The sequence below is a fragment of the Tachypleus tridentatus genome, chromosome 1, assembly GCF_004210375.1.
Source record: "Tachypleus tridentatus isolate NWPU-2018 chromosome 1, ASM421037v1, whole genome shotgun sequence".
Taxonomy (NCBI): domain Eukaryota; kingdom Metazoa; phylum Arthropoda; class Merostomata; order Xiphosura; family Limulidae; genus Tachypleus; species Tachypleus tridentatus.
In genome coordinates, this window is record NC_134825.1 from 90,597,288 (window position 1) to 90,614,657 (window position 17,370).

The following is a 17,370-nucleotide window of genomic DNA, read 5'->3' on the forward strand; positions in this document are numbered from 1 at the left end:
CTAAATGATCTAAATCCTTTTGCCAAACAGCTGCATAGATATTATAAATTAATTTATTTAGTGAATGAATATTTTATGATTTAATTTTCTTCATAACAAAAGTTAGAAGCAATTATTTTTAAGTAAATGTTATGACAAGTTTAGTTACATAAATCAGTATAAGAATTGTGAATTGTATTTGTAACTCACTGATGCTGAAATTATCAAATTCTGCATGACATTATTGATGTCTAGAATATAGAGAGCAAACAATTACATAATAAACATATAGATAGTGTGATATGAGTGGAAGAAGTAGACAGAGTAGGTGAGAAACAAAATAAAGTCACATAAATGATTGATATATATTACAGGGTTGAACAATATAACAATAATTTATTTTGCAAAGAGAGTTTTAAAGTATTTGACCAAGCCAATGGGGACTTTGACAAAAAGTAGACATTTATTGGAAAAAAACTTAAATACAAAAAGGAGCAGGATGTTTTAGAAGTATAGGACACAACATGGTAACCTGACAAAATGCAAGTGAACTGTGCTTGAATATTTTGGCAATCGTAATAAAGAAAAGTAGTTTAGCTTGTGAACTGAAACTAAAGCAAATGAATAGGGTTAACTGGTCATATTACAAGGACAGATATAGTGTTTATGATACACCTATGATCATCTTTAGTATAAAGGATTTGTCATACATACGTTTAACTAGTTCCAAATATATAAATTATTTTGAAAACAAGTGAATGCTGTTCATTTATTGTTGAATTTATTGCCATCAAGTCACAAACACCTACTGTAGAAGAACCTTTAGGCCAACAATAACAACACACAGTATATATTTATAATTACTATATAAATAAAAACCTTTAATTGACAATTGGTGAATCAGAGCCACAACTATACAGCAGTAAACACCGATACAAGAAAACGTGAACAACAGTGGAAAAAAGTAGTTTTATATAAGTACATATGTTGTAAAAATGAAAATAGTATAGAGATTACAATTATGCTATACACTGGATGATTTTTGATAAATGGTTAAAAGAGAATCTGATTTTAAAAGACAGTGAACTATGAAAATTTGTTAAAAAACAACAAGAACTAAAGAGGGAAAAGCACAAGCAAAAAATAAAGGAAGGACTAAATGAAGAAAAGGAAAGAGAAAGACTGGAAGAAGAAAGGAAGAGAGAAGAAAATCAGAGAATGAGAATACAATCCAAAAGAGAAGGAAACGAGAGAAAGGAAAATTGGAAAAAGAGAGAAAGAATAAGAATAGAAATTGAGAAAGAATAAAAAGAAAGAGATTGCATAGCTCATTCAACAGAAGGAAGGACCCAAGAATGGCAATGAAGTCAGTACCAATTGGCCAAAGCTGCCAAATTTCATTACTTTGATTCTTTCCTGTATAGATATGAAAAAGTTTGCCCAAAGTTAAAACAGGATCAAAGTCAATTGGGCAGTCTGTCTCTGCCTACTTCTCACAGAGAAAGCCCTACAAGTATATATAGGCATGACATCAGAAGATGCCATGGATTATGAGAAAAATAAGACATTTAATATTGATTTCTTCTTAAATTTATAATAAAATAATTGTTATTTAATGTAGTTGTACATACTCAGAACCAAAATAGTTCACAGACAATGTGATTTTTCATTCTGAGCATAAAAATACCATTTATCTTATAGTTTTCAAATTTTATTTACATAATCTTTAGAACTTTCTCAATGAATATCAGATGTTTTTTAACATAAATGTTTATATTTTATTTTCCATTTTCTGTATTATATTATTAACTCTAGATATTATCATCAATGTACGGTGCAATGAAATGATTCTATATAAGAAATGGAAATATGTACACATTTTAAATATTTAGACTGTTCTGTAACCTCATATGCACAATTTGATATCTATCTTTTCACTTATAGTTGACTTTTAACTTTCCTTTCCAATTCTTTGTATTTTATTTTTGATGCAGGTATGCCAACCTGTCCCTGCCAAAATGACCTCATGGTTGTAATAATTATTACAAGATAAAGATCATCTACAAAACCTTTCGCTCACATTTGCACATGCAAATGATGCCATCTTACTTAGACATTTATACCACAAGTTAAACAACGTTGAATTCAATGTATACAATCATAAAATTTTCAAATATTCATTTATAAACACAAATAATACATAACTAATTAAAATATAAATGTAAAACCTAAATGCAATCTGTTTAACACACTAATATATATAAGGCAAGAAACACTTGCCAAACACTAGGTACACTTCAAGAAGACAATGGACTAAAATGCTACAAATCCATATACTGGCAGAAGTTATTGCAGGCTATAACTAAACAGTGCAAAATCTCCTTTATTTATTGGTTGTAAGCATGTCATTCAACTTCAAATTGTCACCTAGGAACACAGCTTTGACTTTGCAAGTGGGTGTGGCTGACCTTAAACTTAGAAATATTAGAATGTAAAACCCCATTAAGAAATTCTTGGAAATTTTCCAGTTGCTAAAGAAAGACAGGTGGAACTTCAATTTGACCTTTAATGCCAATAGTCTTTATTCTATTCTCACAGTATCATATACAATAGCTCATAAAGTTTAGACTTGTGACTGCAAGTAGATCATGTGACAGTAAAACTTACTGTTTTAAACATTTCCTTTGAAAATAAAGAAATAAAACTTAAGATAATATAAAACTTTAAGTTATAATGTACTTAATAATAGTAATTTCATTAAAATACACTCATATTAAAGTGGTTTAAAAATGGGAATTTGGCATAGGGTTAATTTTATGTAATAAACAATGAGTCATAACTTTATTTAAAAGCAAGACAAAACAAATCTAACATATCAAACTTTAATTTCTAAAATTAAAACAATTATTCATTTTTTAAGCAAGATGAATCACAAAAATAAAATTTTAAATCACTTACTTATTCTATTGTTGTTGATAGTTAAGTGTTTCAGTTGACAGAAGTTCCCAATTGCTCCTGGCAATGTTGAAATTTTATTATCAGATAAATCTAATGTTCTCAAAACTTGTGTAAGTGGAAACAACTCCCGGGGAAACTATAAAAAGAATTCTTTTTTTTTTAATTATGTCATACATTCACTCAACATGCTGTACACATACATGAAGACCATAAACTTTAATAACTGAGAAACAATGAAATCCAGAAAAATTGTAATTTTATTCGCTATCAAATGCAGTTTCTTCATAGCTTGTTGAAGACGTAATAAGTAACATTCCAAAAAATTCCAGAATAAAACAGATTTTAACAAAATTTTACAGGGAGACCAGACAATGTTTTGTTAATGTTGTCTTGATATCCCAACAGATATTTCTCAGTTCTTTAAACACCTCAACTTCAAAGACACTGTATCTGGAAGATAGTTGTGAATCATAACGATGATGAGAAAGTAAAATGTTGCTTCTTGTGATCTGAGTGTCACACAAACTACACACTGGTGCATCAGTTCCAGATAAAAGAAAATGATGAGTTAAAAACTGTGACTAATCCATAGCCTAGTTAGAACAACTTACTCTTTCCAATTCTTACAAAAGCAAGATGGCGGAAGTCCAATATAGGGTTTTATTTGGAAAAACTTTTCACATTGCTCACTCCAAGTCGACTGCCAGCTGATATGGAGCCAAGTCTTGAATACAGGACCACAGCACATGTATGGAACAGGCACAGCTGTGATAGTGCCAGAGTAGATAGACTTAGCTGTAGCGTCGACGAGCTTGTTCCCAGGAGTACCAACGTGGCCCGATATAAAAAAAAACTGGATAGAAGCAGATGTTAAAGAGATATGGGCAAGTCGGTTTTGAATATCGGCAAAAACAGGGTGTGAACCAATATGAAGCGATTCCAGGACCAGTAGAGAACTAAGTGAGTCAGTATAAATCATGCAGTTAGAGTACTGTTTAACTTCTATGTGATCCAGGGCAAGAGAAATGGTGCACAGTTCAGCAGTGAACACAGAAGCTGTAGAGGGATTCTGCCTGCAACCACTGAACCACAACAAACCATGGCAGCACCCACACGGTCACCTGAATTCGAACCATCCTTCCATTCGTATTTATACAAAGTGTCTACTTTTCTCAGATGACTTAAAGATAGGTCACAATTGGGGAATGTAAGAAGACATGGTGGGATGGGCCGACCAGTGGATACAGCAATATTATCCAAGGAGAGACCCAATTCATCTAACTGCACCTGGATACAAAGGCCAAAAGGAGCAATGGCAGACCTTCTGGTCTGAAAAAGCATGGCCCATTGAAGAAGGAAAACACAACCCCAGGTGAGATGCTTTGGTAAGGAATGAAGTTCAAATCATAGAATAAAGACAGTTGCAAGCAGCAGAGGTGCAAAGAAGGTTCATGAGACTATGTGTAGGCTCTGAAATGGGGAAATGCAGAAAGCCTCAGTGCAGAGCAGAAGTCCTTGATGATAAATAGGGTCTAGCACCTTTAAAGCCGATGGTCTGGCAGAGCCATAGACCAGTGATCCAGAGTCAAGTTTCGATCATATAAGAGCACAATATATCTTTAGCATAGAATGTCGATCTGCTCCCCAAATGGAGGAAGAGAGGACATGGATGATGTTCAGTGCTCTTGTACATTTGACCCATAGCTGCTTGATGTGTGGTATAAAGGTCAGCTTATGGCCAAAGATAAGCCCCAAGAACTTAGTCTCAAAGACCACAGGCAGCACAACTTCACCAATACAGAGTTCAGAATCAAGGTGAATACCCCATTGGCAGCAAAAGTGCATGCAAATAGTTTTAGAGAGAGAGAAGGTAAAGCCGTTTGCTGCATTGACACTCAGAACCCAGTCCTGAGGGACTCCAAGTTCCTGTAGAATGAACGGGAAAGTGTCAAACCCACCTGAACTCAGAATCTCCAGTCCATTAAATAAATTTTAATAAAAATGGGCAAATGGCCACGTAACCCATATATATGAAGGTTTTGCAAAATGCCATACCACCATTTTGTATCATGAGCCTTCTTAATGTCAAAAAATATTGATACAAGATGTCATTTGAGAAAGGCTTCTCTCATTGACGTTTCAAATCGAATCAGGTGGTCCATGGTGGAGTGCTGTCTGAACCCACACTGGGAGGGCGAGAAGAGGATGTGAACCAAACAAGATGAATATTAACCATCCTCTCTAAGGTTTTACAAAGACAGCTCATCAAAGCAATTGGACAGTAGTTTGAAGGAATCTTGGAATCTTTCCCAGACTTGGAGATAGGTAGGACAATAGCCTGGCACCAGGCATCAGGAAAAACATTCTCCTGCCAGATCAGGTTAAAAACAATCAGCAGAAAAAGCAGGAGATATATGGCACAACATCTTATAGTGTATATCATCAGGTACAACTGATGTACTGCCAGACCGATGAAGGACCAGTTTGAGTTCCACCAGTGTTAAGGGATGATTATAGTCACAGAGACAAGTCTTTATGGCTGAGAAGATGGAAAAAGAAGCAGAAGTGCTAGATACCCGGCAAAAGCTTTCACCTAGAGTATGAGTAATGCTCTGGGTATCAGCTACTTCCTGGCCATTAGAGAGCAAGATTGAGAGGGGGACAGAGTTATATTTCCCACTGACCTTTCAAATCTTGTCCCATATAACTTAGGAACTGGTGGTAGAAGATATGCTGGTTGTGAACTTAATCCAAGATTCCTTCTGGCTTTGACATCTTGTCCATTAAGCATGTGCACAGGCCTGCTGGAAAGCGATGCAGTTCGAGAGTGTGGGATATCTACGGAGAGTATCCCAGCCTTGTTTTTTAGCCTTACATGCTACGTGGCAAGTAGGATTCCACCATGGACAAGGATATAGTGGAAAACGTGTTGAGGTTTTAGGAATATGCTGAGCAGCTGCTTGTATAATACAGTCAGTTACTGCCACCACACAGTTGTCTATTGACGGCTTACAGACAATGGCAGGATCAAGTTCTGCGAGAGCAGTGAAAGAGGGCCAGTTTGACTGATTCAGCTTCCACCGGGACATGCGGGTCGAGTGGCATCGACCACAGCCAGTTTCTCTCCAGATTATAGGAAAATATTCACTGCCTTGTGGATTATTTTCAACCCTTCATGAAAAATGGGAAAATAATGAAGGGGAGCAAATTGAGAGATCAATAGCAGTAAAGGACTGACTAGGCACATAGAAATAAGTAGAAAAACCAGTAATGAAAAGAGAAAGGTTGTGATCAGAGAGCATATGCTCTACATAGCAACCCCTCCTATCCTATCAATATCAGCACTTTCCCAGAGAGGATGATGTCCATTAAAGTCTTCCAGGATTAAATAGGGAAATGGCAACTGTTCAATGACAGCATCAAGGTCTGATTGATCATATGGCTCTCCAGGTGACAGGTAGAGAGAACAGGTAGTGATGGTATGACACAAGGAAACACGGATGGCAAAGACAGGGTGGGCACATGATGATCAACTGATAGTGCCACCCCTCCATGCACTCGTCCATCACACAGCCTATCATTTCTGTATACAGAAAACTGCTGAAAGGTGACTGTGGAAGGAAGCAATCAATGTTTAGATGTCATCCAGACTAGAATGTAAACTTTGACATTTCCATTGTATTAAGGTGGCCATTTTTGTTTATGTGTAGGCAAATTGGGTGAAGAACCTTTCTCTTTATGACCACATCTTTTTTCCTTACTGTTCTTATTCGAGGGAGAACTATCGACCTCCATGGATCCTGCCCTTGGTAAATTAGACAGATCTTTGCTGTTGGAAGGGAATTCCAGAGACTGGGAATGTGAATGAATGATTGTTTTGCCTCTTGGAGTGAGAGAAGAAGATGGGTCCGAGGAAATGTCTGTACCTGGAACCAAACGATGTGGATCTTGGGGTTTAGTGGATTGTATATAAGGGGCAAAGATAAATGTTGAAGTTGATTTGTCAACTTGTTAACCATGGAGGTCAAAAGACTTTTAATTTGTTTGGAGAATGATTCTTTAGGAGACACAGAGAGATCTGTCTGCACTTCCACAGTAGTAGTGGAAAAAAGTGCAGCAGCATACATCCAAGATGAGGTGGTGGACAGCAATTTTTGAGCCTCAGGATAGGTAATGTTATCAATCATTTTCAAATGCTGCACCTCTTTTTCTTCCAACCATTTAGGGTAAGAATGAAAGTAGGAAGGGTGAGACCCATTGCAATTGATGCAATGAGGTTCCATTTCACACTCAAAGGCATCCTTGCCACCACAACGAGCACACGTCAAGGAACCACAACATGACGTCTTCGAGTGACTGAACCTTTGACACTGGAAATATCTGAGAGTGTTTGGAACATATGGCAGTACCCTGTAATTAAGATAACCTGCCTTGAAGGTGGCAGGTGGACGTGGTGATGTAAATGTCAGAATGAAGATACTGGTCAGCATCATAATTCCATCTTTGCGAGTGGAAATATGCCTCACTGCAGAAACTCCTTGGATGGAGAAACCAGCAAGAATCTCCAACACTGGGATGTTCTTCAAATCCCTCTCAACAATATCTCCTCATGATGAATTCAAAGTAGTATGAGGTGTAACCTCAATAGGTATATCCCAATTGCCTTTGAATGCAAGAAGAGTTCACTGTGTTGAGATGTGGATGTTTCCACCAATATGTCACCAGATCGAAGCTTCTTTACTGACTTTGGAGAGCCAGCAAGTCCCTCTAGTCCCTTCTGAATGAAAAAGGGAGACTTTGCCCTAAAGATTTGTCTGAAAGTATGTGCAATACAAGAAAATGAGGTACAACAGGTGGTATAGATGGTGAGGATTGCTCCTCAGAATCTTCAAGACATGGTCATTTACTTATAGACTATTTTTCACTATTTTATTATGATTTTTAATTGGGGTATCCATGATAAAGAAAGGGAAATTTTGATGCCCACTGACCATGGAGCCATACGAGGGGTGCACTACAGTGTCAAACCAGGACACTGCAGCAATGCCAGGGTTTTGTGAGCACTATACCCAAACTCCAGCATCAGATATAATGTCCACAACACCTGTTGAAAACATCCATCACTGGTACTTAGTTTACCCTAGCCTGAGTGGACCAGCCTATTGACTCAAGGCTGCCCGTCTACAGGATATCAAGGCTAAAGTGGTGTGTTTGGGTTGGACCCCTCAACCGCCAGGATCCTCTCCTCCCCTTCACAGGTCGCCACACATGGCAAATATGTGGGTGGATGTTTAGATCCCAGAGGAGGTAAACTGAAAGAACAAAACCTTCCCTGGGAGGTCCCCTCACCATGTACAGGAATCCACAATGAGGGGATAAAGTTAGGTATGACCAGGAAAAGGTTCAGGGATAATAAATACATATCTGGTTTCAAATCTTTCTTTTTTTTTTTTTTTTAGTATGACAAGCAGATGAGAGCAAAACCCCATCTGAGAAGTTTCTTCAAGTTCTATGGCCTCCTTCTAAAGTCCTGTACCTCCTGAGGTAGTTGCTGACAAGAAACAAGATCCCTTGGTGGGACAATGACAGTGGGATGAGAAACTAATTGGGGATGGGAAGAGAAATGAAGGGCCAGACCTGCTAAGAGAGTTTGTAGGTCCCATGCATCTGCTGCAAATGGTGTCAATATGTGGTGAACATGGAAAATCCTGGCCCCATCTCTGAAGCAGAGTCACCAGTGCTGTAACCCTCTGAAACACCTTTGAGTAACAACTCAAGTGTGAATGAATGAAGAATGAGAAGCTGGGATTAACAAATGGATAGGCAACAGAGGGGAGCAAGCAAGATACAGAAATGGCAGAAATAGATTGATAAACAGAAAGCTGATTAGAATAATGAATTGAGAATTCTCAATTTGAGCATCTGTGGAGTTGGAAAAATCCACAAGTTGTGCAGGGAAGTAGAGGTTAACATATTGAAGAAAAAATGGCAGCCCAACCCAGAAAAGTCCTATCAGCCACATCTGAAGATCCAAGGCCAAAGATGAAAGGTGTACCATTGCAGTAAACAGAAAATCTCGAATGTTATCTAAAACCCTTCAGGAGACAAGTAAATTGCCAGAGCTAACAACTGCACAGTTGATAATGCATATAGAATTTGAGGCAAGATCAGTTTAAAACAGGAAAACTAAGGTTGTATGAAATTCTCCAATATATTAGGGTTCAAACTCCATAACATAAGATATTCCAAACGTTGGGAATCACAATAAGGAAAGGAAGATCTATAAAATGCACAAGAATGTTCTTCAAATGTACGAGGTGAATGAGACATACTAAACCCCAAACAAAGTCGATCCCCAAAAGGCTAGGCAGGAACCCTAACATCAGGTGAGAAAGAAAACACTGAGGAGAGTAGGTTGGTAATTATAGAAAATAGGAAATACGATAAAACAGCACAAATCTGATTAATTCTACAAAGGTTGAAGATGGTCCAGGTAAAATCCCCTAATATCATTCATGACTTGGAAGCATATTCAGGTGGAGGGAATAGTCTATTCAAATCCTTGTCCTCTATACAGCACTACTGCCATTCAAGAAGTGATTGAAGAGAACAAATATGAATTACAAAAAAGTGGGAAGTGGAAGGTAATGGCAAGCATTGAAAATTTGCACCAATAGAGGGTAGTACTAAATGAGAAGGGCTATTTTATAAGGAGAAGGTAAGATATTGTAGCAGAAGTTTAATTTTCAAATTATGAAACATTTATTTATAGTAATTTATGACTGAACATGAATAATTGTTTCTCAGAATTTTTACAACAAGCTTCTGGGCAACAAGAAGTTCACATAAAAAAATTCACATATCAGAAAGTTATTTTGGCAGCAATAATTTAAGTAAAAATAACATTTTCACTAAAGATCTGAAAGTCTAACATGTCCTGGTTTTATGATTTGAAAATTTGGTCACCCTGTTTATTCACTTTATGTGCATGTAAAATCACATCTTTCAATAATTTAAAAAAGTTACAACTGAGAAAAACCAGCAATCTTCCCACCAGGATTAGTTAATCAGCAGCAAAATTCTGTCTTCAGAACCAGATGAAAATTAAATAATTAAAATCCACAGGAACTGGAAGTGTAACACTTAAAAAATTACTAATTCATTTAATACATGAATGTAAAAATATGGTAAGATTAAAACTAAAAAAATATATTAAATGACAGAAAACAAAACCACAGCTCACATAATTTTCTAAGATGTCTTCTAAATCTCAATATACAATTTTTAATTTTTACGAAAAAAAATTTTTTTTATTTATAACAAATGAATGAATAGTTAATAAAACTCAAATCAACAGTACAGGTTGATAGTATTGTACATTAAATATATAATATAATCATACAATCAAAGAACAAGTTTTAAAACAATCTTCAACTGCCACTTATTCATTTATTTATACCAACTGACTGCAAACATCTACCTTATATACAATAATTACACTGCACAATAATTTTATTGAAAAGTTTTGCTTCCTGAAAAGTTTTTGCTGATTGTGACAGGTACCTGGTTGGTATGCACAAATATAGTTTCGGTTTTGCTTCATCACGTAGAAACTCTGAGAAATAGACAGTTAACTGTTTGCCAGCAATAACGTATTTAATTGCATTTATGTTACTAATACACTATTTAGTTCAGCATAATTAAAAGTGTTTTGCCTCTGATTTTCATTTGTATTCAATGTCCTGTGCATCACGTTGCAGCGTCCAACAGTAGTCAGTAAGCATTGACAGATTCCAGTTGCCCGGATATTGTTTTTCCATTGTAGCAATATCCTGGTGAAACCTTTCACCGCGATGAAACGGTACGTGATGGGCAAATTTGGATGTGATTTTCATGATCAGCAGCCAAAAATCTATAAGGAACACCCAACAGTGTTCAAGAAGCAAAAAATTTGTTGTGCAGTGTTATTGCATGTGTACTGCAATAAGAACTTAAGTGCCATACTCAAAAGTTAGTTTGTATTATAAAAAACATATATAATTATCAAAGTGTAAAGTATGACAACTAGAATGATAACTTCTTGACTTTAAATGTGTAATACTATGGGCAGATTCAAATGCACAATTTTTTTTGTTAAAGGAATTTAAGATGGCTTGATTTGTATATCAGACTGACTGAATTACAAAAAAAACCCAGAGAAATGGCATAGATAATAGAAAACACCTTTGAATGCAATCAAGAAAGTGAATAGATAGTCTCAATGGAGAGGATGTTTAGAAATACACGCCAAATAGACTATAGTGTGAGCTACATAACAGGAGTAAACCTTGTCCAACTACCAGAGCTAACTATAGGAGTAAGTTAAGAAAATCCCTATTTGAAAGGATCTAACCTGAGTTAAAAATGCAATAAATGGTGTTGGTAAAATCCCCTAAATGTGGAAGTCAGATAAAATACATACTGCTTCATAAACAGTTATTGAGGCTTCAAGATAAAGATTTCTAGTTTAATGTCAAAAGCAGTCATCTGTGATTATAAAGTGCCCAGAAACTTCCGAAACATAATCTGGAAAGGGCAGTACTTGAAAAAAAATGCAAAGCAGGTAAAATTAGCTCCTCTTCTTCCCAATGGTAAAAAAACATATACAGCAGAAAGATAGGAATGTTATTTCTTCTAAATACATTTTTTTCACACTTTCCATTATTACTAGTATTGTTATGTGATTTATACCCAAAGCTGATAATCTATAAAACTTTTAAAGAAAGAGGTCATGCAATATAGAATATTCATGACAGGTAACAACATACAATACAAAAATCCATATTACCAATTTTGTTATTCCACCACTCGGACTCCTCATTAAAATATTTTTACTTGTGTGCTATTGATAACACAAGTCCAGAATGGGAAAGTTTCTTGCAACATGAACTTCTTAAACTAGACATCATTCTACTAACATGTCTCTACATTCTTTCCAATATATTGATATTATTCCTGTAAAACAAGTGAGAGCAAAAAAATCACTCACACTGCTTTACATAGCTACTCAGTATCACATAACATTATAATAACCTTCTTATCCTTAAATTTAAAACCCTCACCAGTAAAACCTAAAACTGTTCTTCTGAACATGGGTAAATATCAACATGGAATCTTCCTGGCTTTGTAAACAACCACATCTACAATTTCCCCATTACACATATCTGCAAAATAAACCACGTACACAACTGCTAATTCAGGTAAAAAAGTCACAAATGAGTAGACAGCCATTATATAATTAAAACATTATTCATGTACATTCACCTATCCAAAAATACTAATAACAAAGGATGCTCCTATAACTGCATTTGTGTAGTATTCTGATTTTATACAATCTATTTTATTTATAATTAACAAGTTCATAGGTCACTAACCAATACTTATATATCAATAAATGACCATTTTGTAAGTCATGTCATTTCAACAAACTGATACAAGTTTGGGTTGATTCATAGAGCTAAGTGAATTAATCAGCTGGATTACTAGCTCAGTGATCACAACAGCTTATTATTAAATTATTCTTGCAACTCAAGGTGACAAAATTAACAAGCAATCATGAATGACATGATCTCCCCCAGTGATTAGCTGCAAATAACAAAAAAGTGGTATGAAAATATTAAACCTAATGATAATTCACAGCTTATTTCTGAGCACATGAAACATGTGGAAAATTCAGGAGTTATAGAATTCTAGGTTATTTTCTGATTGCGATAATGGCATTACTTCTTCAAGTTCATGCATTAAATGTAGCAGACCCAAAATGTTCCAGTCTAAATAACACCAAGGGCTCGTATAGTTTCAAAAATTGCACTAGACTGATATGAAGAAACATAAATTGAAAAAGAAAAGTTGAATAGTACTTCAACATCATTCTAGTTATAAACAATAGACAAACAATTTGGTATTGTACACTAAGTAATCAATACTATATTTCATCTCAACAAGCAAAATTAAAATTTTACCTTCACGTAACACTGATCCAGCTAGACTTCTGTAATGCTAAAAACATTCTTAAGGTATACAGTGTACTTCCATATCCAAAAAAAAAAGGGTTAACACTGTCCCCAAGTCCTTTTTCTATTTGCAACATTAATATTTCTAAAACAAATATAGCAAAACAGCCCATAATCATCAAACCCAAAATGCATAATTATATACTTTGTTAAAATTGAGATGGAGCTATCTACTCATATGTCAAGTGCTCGTCATGGTTGTTCATCTGGTGAAACATCAGCCTTAAAGCACTAGTATAGGACATTGGACCTGGTCCAAAGAAAATAACTTTTTTCCACATCCAAAGTTGTTATATTGGTATCTTGTGTAGAAGAAAGCCTACTTAAATTCTCTGGGTCAGAAAGACAGAAGAATAAACTTAATGTGTAATGTGATAAATTATCTTTATTTATTCCCATGATCAGCCAAATTACAATACACAGATAAGAATGCCTCTAAAATTGGCTAGTCACGTAAAATAACAACACTGCAACTTCTGCAATATCTTCAGTTGGAATGTTGTGTGTGGCTTGGTTACTTTTTGTTTTAAACAAAAAATGAGATATTAACAATTTGGAAAAACACAGATGAGCAATCTGAATAATACCTAATTCAAAATCACTCATATATGAAGAAGCAGCTTTACATTTTACTTTTTTCTTCCCTCCTTCTTCTCAGAAGAGCTGAGAAGATTTAAAGTAATCAACACACTATTACAGATTTTGGCAATTTTATATAGGTTATATTTTTTAAATTCTAGAAATGAACAGGAAGAAGTACAAATTTGAACAACAGATGCAGGCTGATCTTTGGTAAAATTACATAAGGGTTAGAATTATGAAAATGTCTGAAAATTTGTCTAACAATTTATTTTAATTATCCAAGGTTGATATACATATATATACATTTTTTAACTTCTGTTGGATCATTGGTATTATAAGGTAGAAAACTCAGAAATGTTGGTTGAGAGTATCTTAAGGAGGGAGGTTAAGGGCATTTTCCCCAAAGAAAAGTTAAAATGCAAACTTGTACTTTGGGTTCCCTCTCCCAGGACGACAAACCCATTTTTAAAAGGTCCACAACAAAAAATAAAATGACTACTATACAAAACAAAAAAAAATTGTTTGATCTATATTACATCCTACAAATGAAACAGTATATCTTAAGCACATGGATGTGAAGGTCTTTACTTAATAAGGATTTGATAATTTGGTTGCCTATTTTGAATGATGAGTAGCCTTAAACTAAAGTCTTCTGTCATCTTATTTTCTCATATCTAGCCTCATTTCCATGTAACTAGAAGATGCTATTTGACCCATCTAAGCTGTCCAATTTCTAATACCACCCAATTCCAAACTACTCATAAAACACTTTCCAATGTTCTATCTCTTCTTATACTTCTTCACTAATACAACTTGTTTGTTTATTTTCTGAATTTTGCACAAAGCTACAAGGGCCATCTGCACTAGCCATCCCTAATTTAGCAGTGTAAGACTAGAGGGTAGGCAACTAGCCATCACCACCCACCACCAACTCTTAGGCTACTCTTTTACCAAGTAATAGTGGGATTGACTGTCACATTATAATGCTCCCACAGCTGAAAGGACAAACATATTTGGTGCAACAGAGATTCAAGCCTGTGACCCTCAAATTATGAGTCAAGTATAACAAAAAATGAAAAAATTAGAAAATAAATTTTAAAAACTGGAAGCCAATTTTTAACACTATATGAAGAAAACCAAATTAAGACTTCCACCTTATTAATGTGCATTAAAGCTTGAAAAATAAATCATTTTAAGTAAAAAAAATGGTGATATATTAAAAATAGCAGACATTAAGCTTAATTCTAACTCTGGCTTAAATTTTAATCACTAATGAAAATATTCAAACAAAACAAGATATATTACCTTAGACTACAGAAATAAAATATGACTTATCAGAGGCATTCCTCTAGTAAAGTTCTTTGCTTTGTAACTACGTGTAATTTCATTTTTGTTTCCCAATTAAGCATTTTGCCAGTCACATTTAAAATTACTCTAATAAAATAAGCAAGCTGTCTTCAAATTTGACATCTGCCTATAATTAGTATAAATGCACAAGTGTCAAATCAAACAATTATTTAAGAATTTAGGTGTAGCTAAATGATTTGGCCATAATAAAGGTATCAATATTTTTAATTCTTACATCATTCAATCCAGTTTTCACCAGCTGACAGACACCAGTCTTTTCTGCGTTTTGAATATGTGGCTTGATTGAATTCCCCATTTTCAATGTTTAATCAAACTTCAAGTTAAAAGTAGGCTTAAGACTTAAATTCTTCACGTAAATTTTAACTTTTAGTTCTACAAGTTTGTTGCTGTCTTGGTAAATTAATGTAATTTTCAATATTGACAATAATATTATTAATATAATAGTACCATTAAGGCCTAATGACAAGTTTGCGACAGCATTCGCAATGTTTCTGAAATTTAAATTTTTCAATTTGATATATATAGTTTTAAAACATATTACATAATTTCAATGGTCTCGGCCAATTTATCGTTAACAATGACCACAAAAGTATTCAAGTTAGACCTGCTGCTGGTTACTGCTGTATCACTTTTACCATAAATGCATTCTCGTCTAATCTGAGCATTAGTTTTCACAAAAACTGTACCTTATAACATACGAAACAAGATCTAACCTGATAGACATATACCGAATGGTATATGAAATCGTAATATTTTAATTAAATACTTTTCATTTAACATTTATTTCAAATGGTTTGTATGATTATTGCTATAATAATATTTACTCACTACTCAGTAAAATACGTGAATATGATTTAGCCTATCTTGAAATTAGTAACAAAAACAATCACGTTAACACACTAATCCTTGCTTCTAATAATATATTAATACCCCTGCACATCATTAACGTCACCACTGACTTATTATCCATAAACTATCGTTATATGAGTATATATATTTATCTGTAGATCACACTTTGCCACTATAAAGCGTTATACAACATAATATATTACATTATTTTGACTTTTATCTCATGCATATCTAAATGCCTAAAGCTGGCGAAGCATTGGAAGACACATAATTTAAATTTTATGTTAAAAATCGCTTTAACTGTGGGATTTTCACTCACATTCCTCTTAATTTGGCAATTTTGAACTCCAAATCAGAGGTACTACAAATGATAATTTAAATATATCTTTATCTCTGACAATTCACTGCAATTACACGGTTTTCATTGAAATGTGTAACCCAGGTGAAGCCATGGTTTTTATAGCTTTCAGTATTTGAACCGTAACTTTGACATTTTGAAACAGCATGTTTATTTACATGCCACAGGAGTTTACCACCAAACAAAAACATGGCTTTCCTCCCTTCAATTGTGAAGTCCTGTCACACTATCTATTATTCTAACCAACAAAATATAGCATTTTGTCCTTCATTCCTCTTAACTCAACATAAAAAAATGAAGGAAGTGCAATACAAATGCAAATATGTGGAAACAGTTCTAAAAATTGCAAGCAGGTTTTCAACACTACTCATAAAAAAACAACAAATTACCATCATCGCAATACATTTGTCAATGTGCATACCAGCTGGGATTGAGCTGTCTCTAATTCCCAAACACCAATCACGTGGAGGCGGCAGAAACTTTTACATATTAATGATAATTATTATGACCTTTTTCTATAGTAAGTTTTATTTGTTACACTAGGTTCCTAATATAAATAAGATCATTTTAAATATATTACTTATACTACTGTTTTATGCTTGGAGGGTTTGGCACAGGCTCTTCTACTCCTTCCATTAATAGCCTCAAGGTTCTTCTACTAATATGCCCAATTCTATTTGATTATCACGATACTTGTAAATAAATTACTGTGAGAACTAATCTACAGAAGTACTTCAGGTAAAAAGAGCCTTTTTTTCTACATCCTGTTGCATCTTAATTGTGTTTAACCTAATGCCATCTGCCTGGACCTGTCAATGTTGCTTTTTTTATGCTTTCTAATGGAAATATATTATTTATAACTTTCTTTACTTCACTGGCCTGTGATTTGATCGATTTTAGTCTCTGCACTGGAGAGAACTTGGTAAGATAAAATTCTTTGTCTTGTATAATGCAATTAAAACCAAGCCAAACGTGTAGCGTATCACTTTTATTGCACCTCTGGTTATTCGCATTACTATATTCTGTATATTTTCTAACTTATTCGTATTTGACTTTGACATTTTTGCATAGCATTACATTCTGGTTATGATTGTTTCTTTCATCAGCTCAACGGGGCCTCTGCTACAATTTCAGGGCCACAGCATATTTGAAAAGGGGTAATACTTCACTGACTTCTCTCTTGCAGAATTTGTCATTCTTTAATTCATTACAAAACCCAGAAAA

At 34.6% G+C, this 17,370-nt stretch overlaps 1 protein-coding gene across 1 annotated transcript in view; it reads right to left on the reverse strand.

Moving 5' to 3' along the window:
- The window catches only part of LOC143255360 (leucine-rich repeat-containing protein 57-like), a 33,746-nt gene extending 17,986 nt beyond the window's left edge, over positions 1-15,760 (reverse strand). The window contains exons 1-2 of the mRNA XM_076510883.1: positions 15,154-15,760; positions 2,938-3,073 (exon numbers count right to left, since the gene is read on the reverse strand). Coding sequence (XP_076366998.1) covers positions 2,938-3,073; positions 15,154-15,234 — 217 coding nt within the window. The 5' untranslated portion in view covers positions 15,235-15,760. The remainder of the gene's footprint in view (positions 1-2,937; positions 3,074-15,153) is intronic.
- Positions 15,761-17,370: the final 1,610 nt, after the last annotated feature.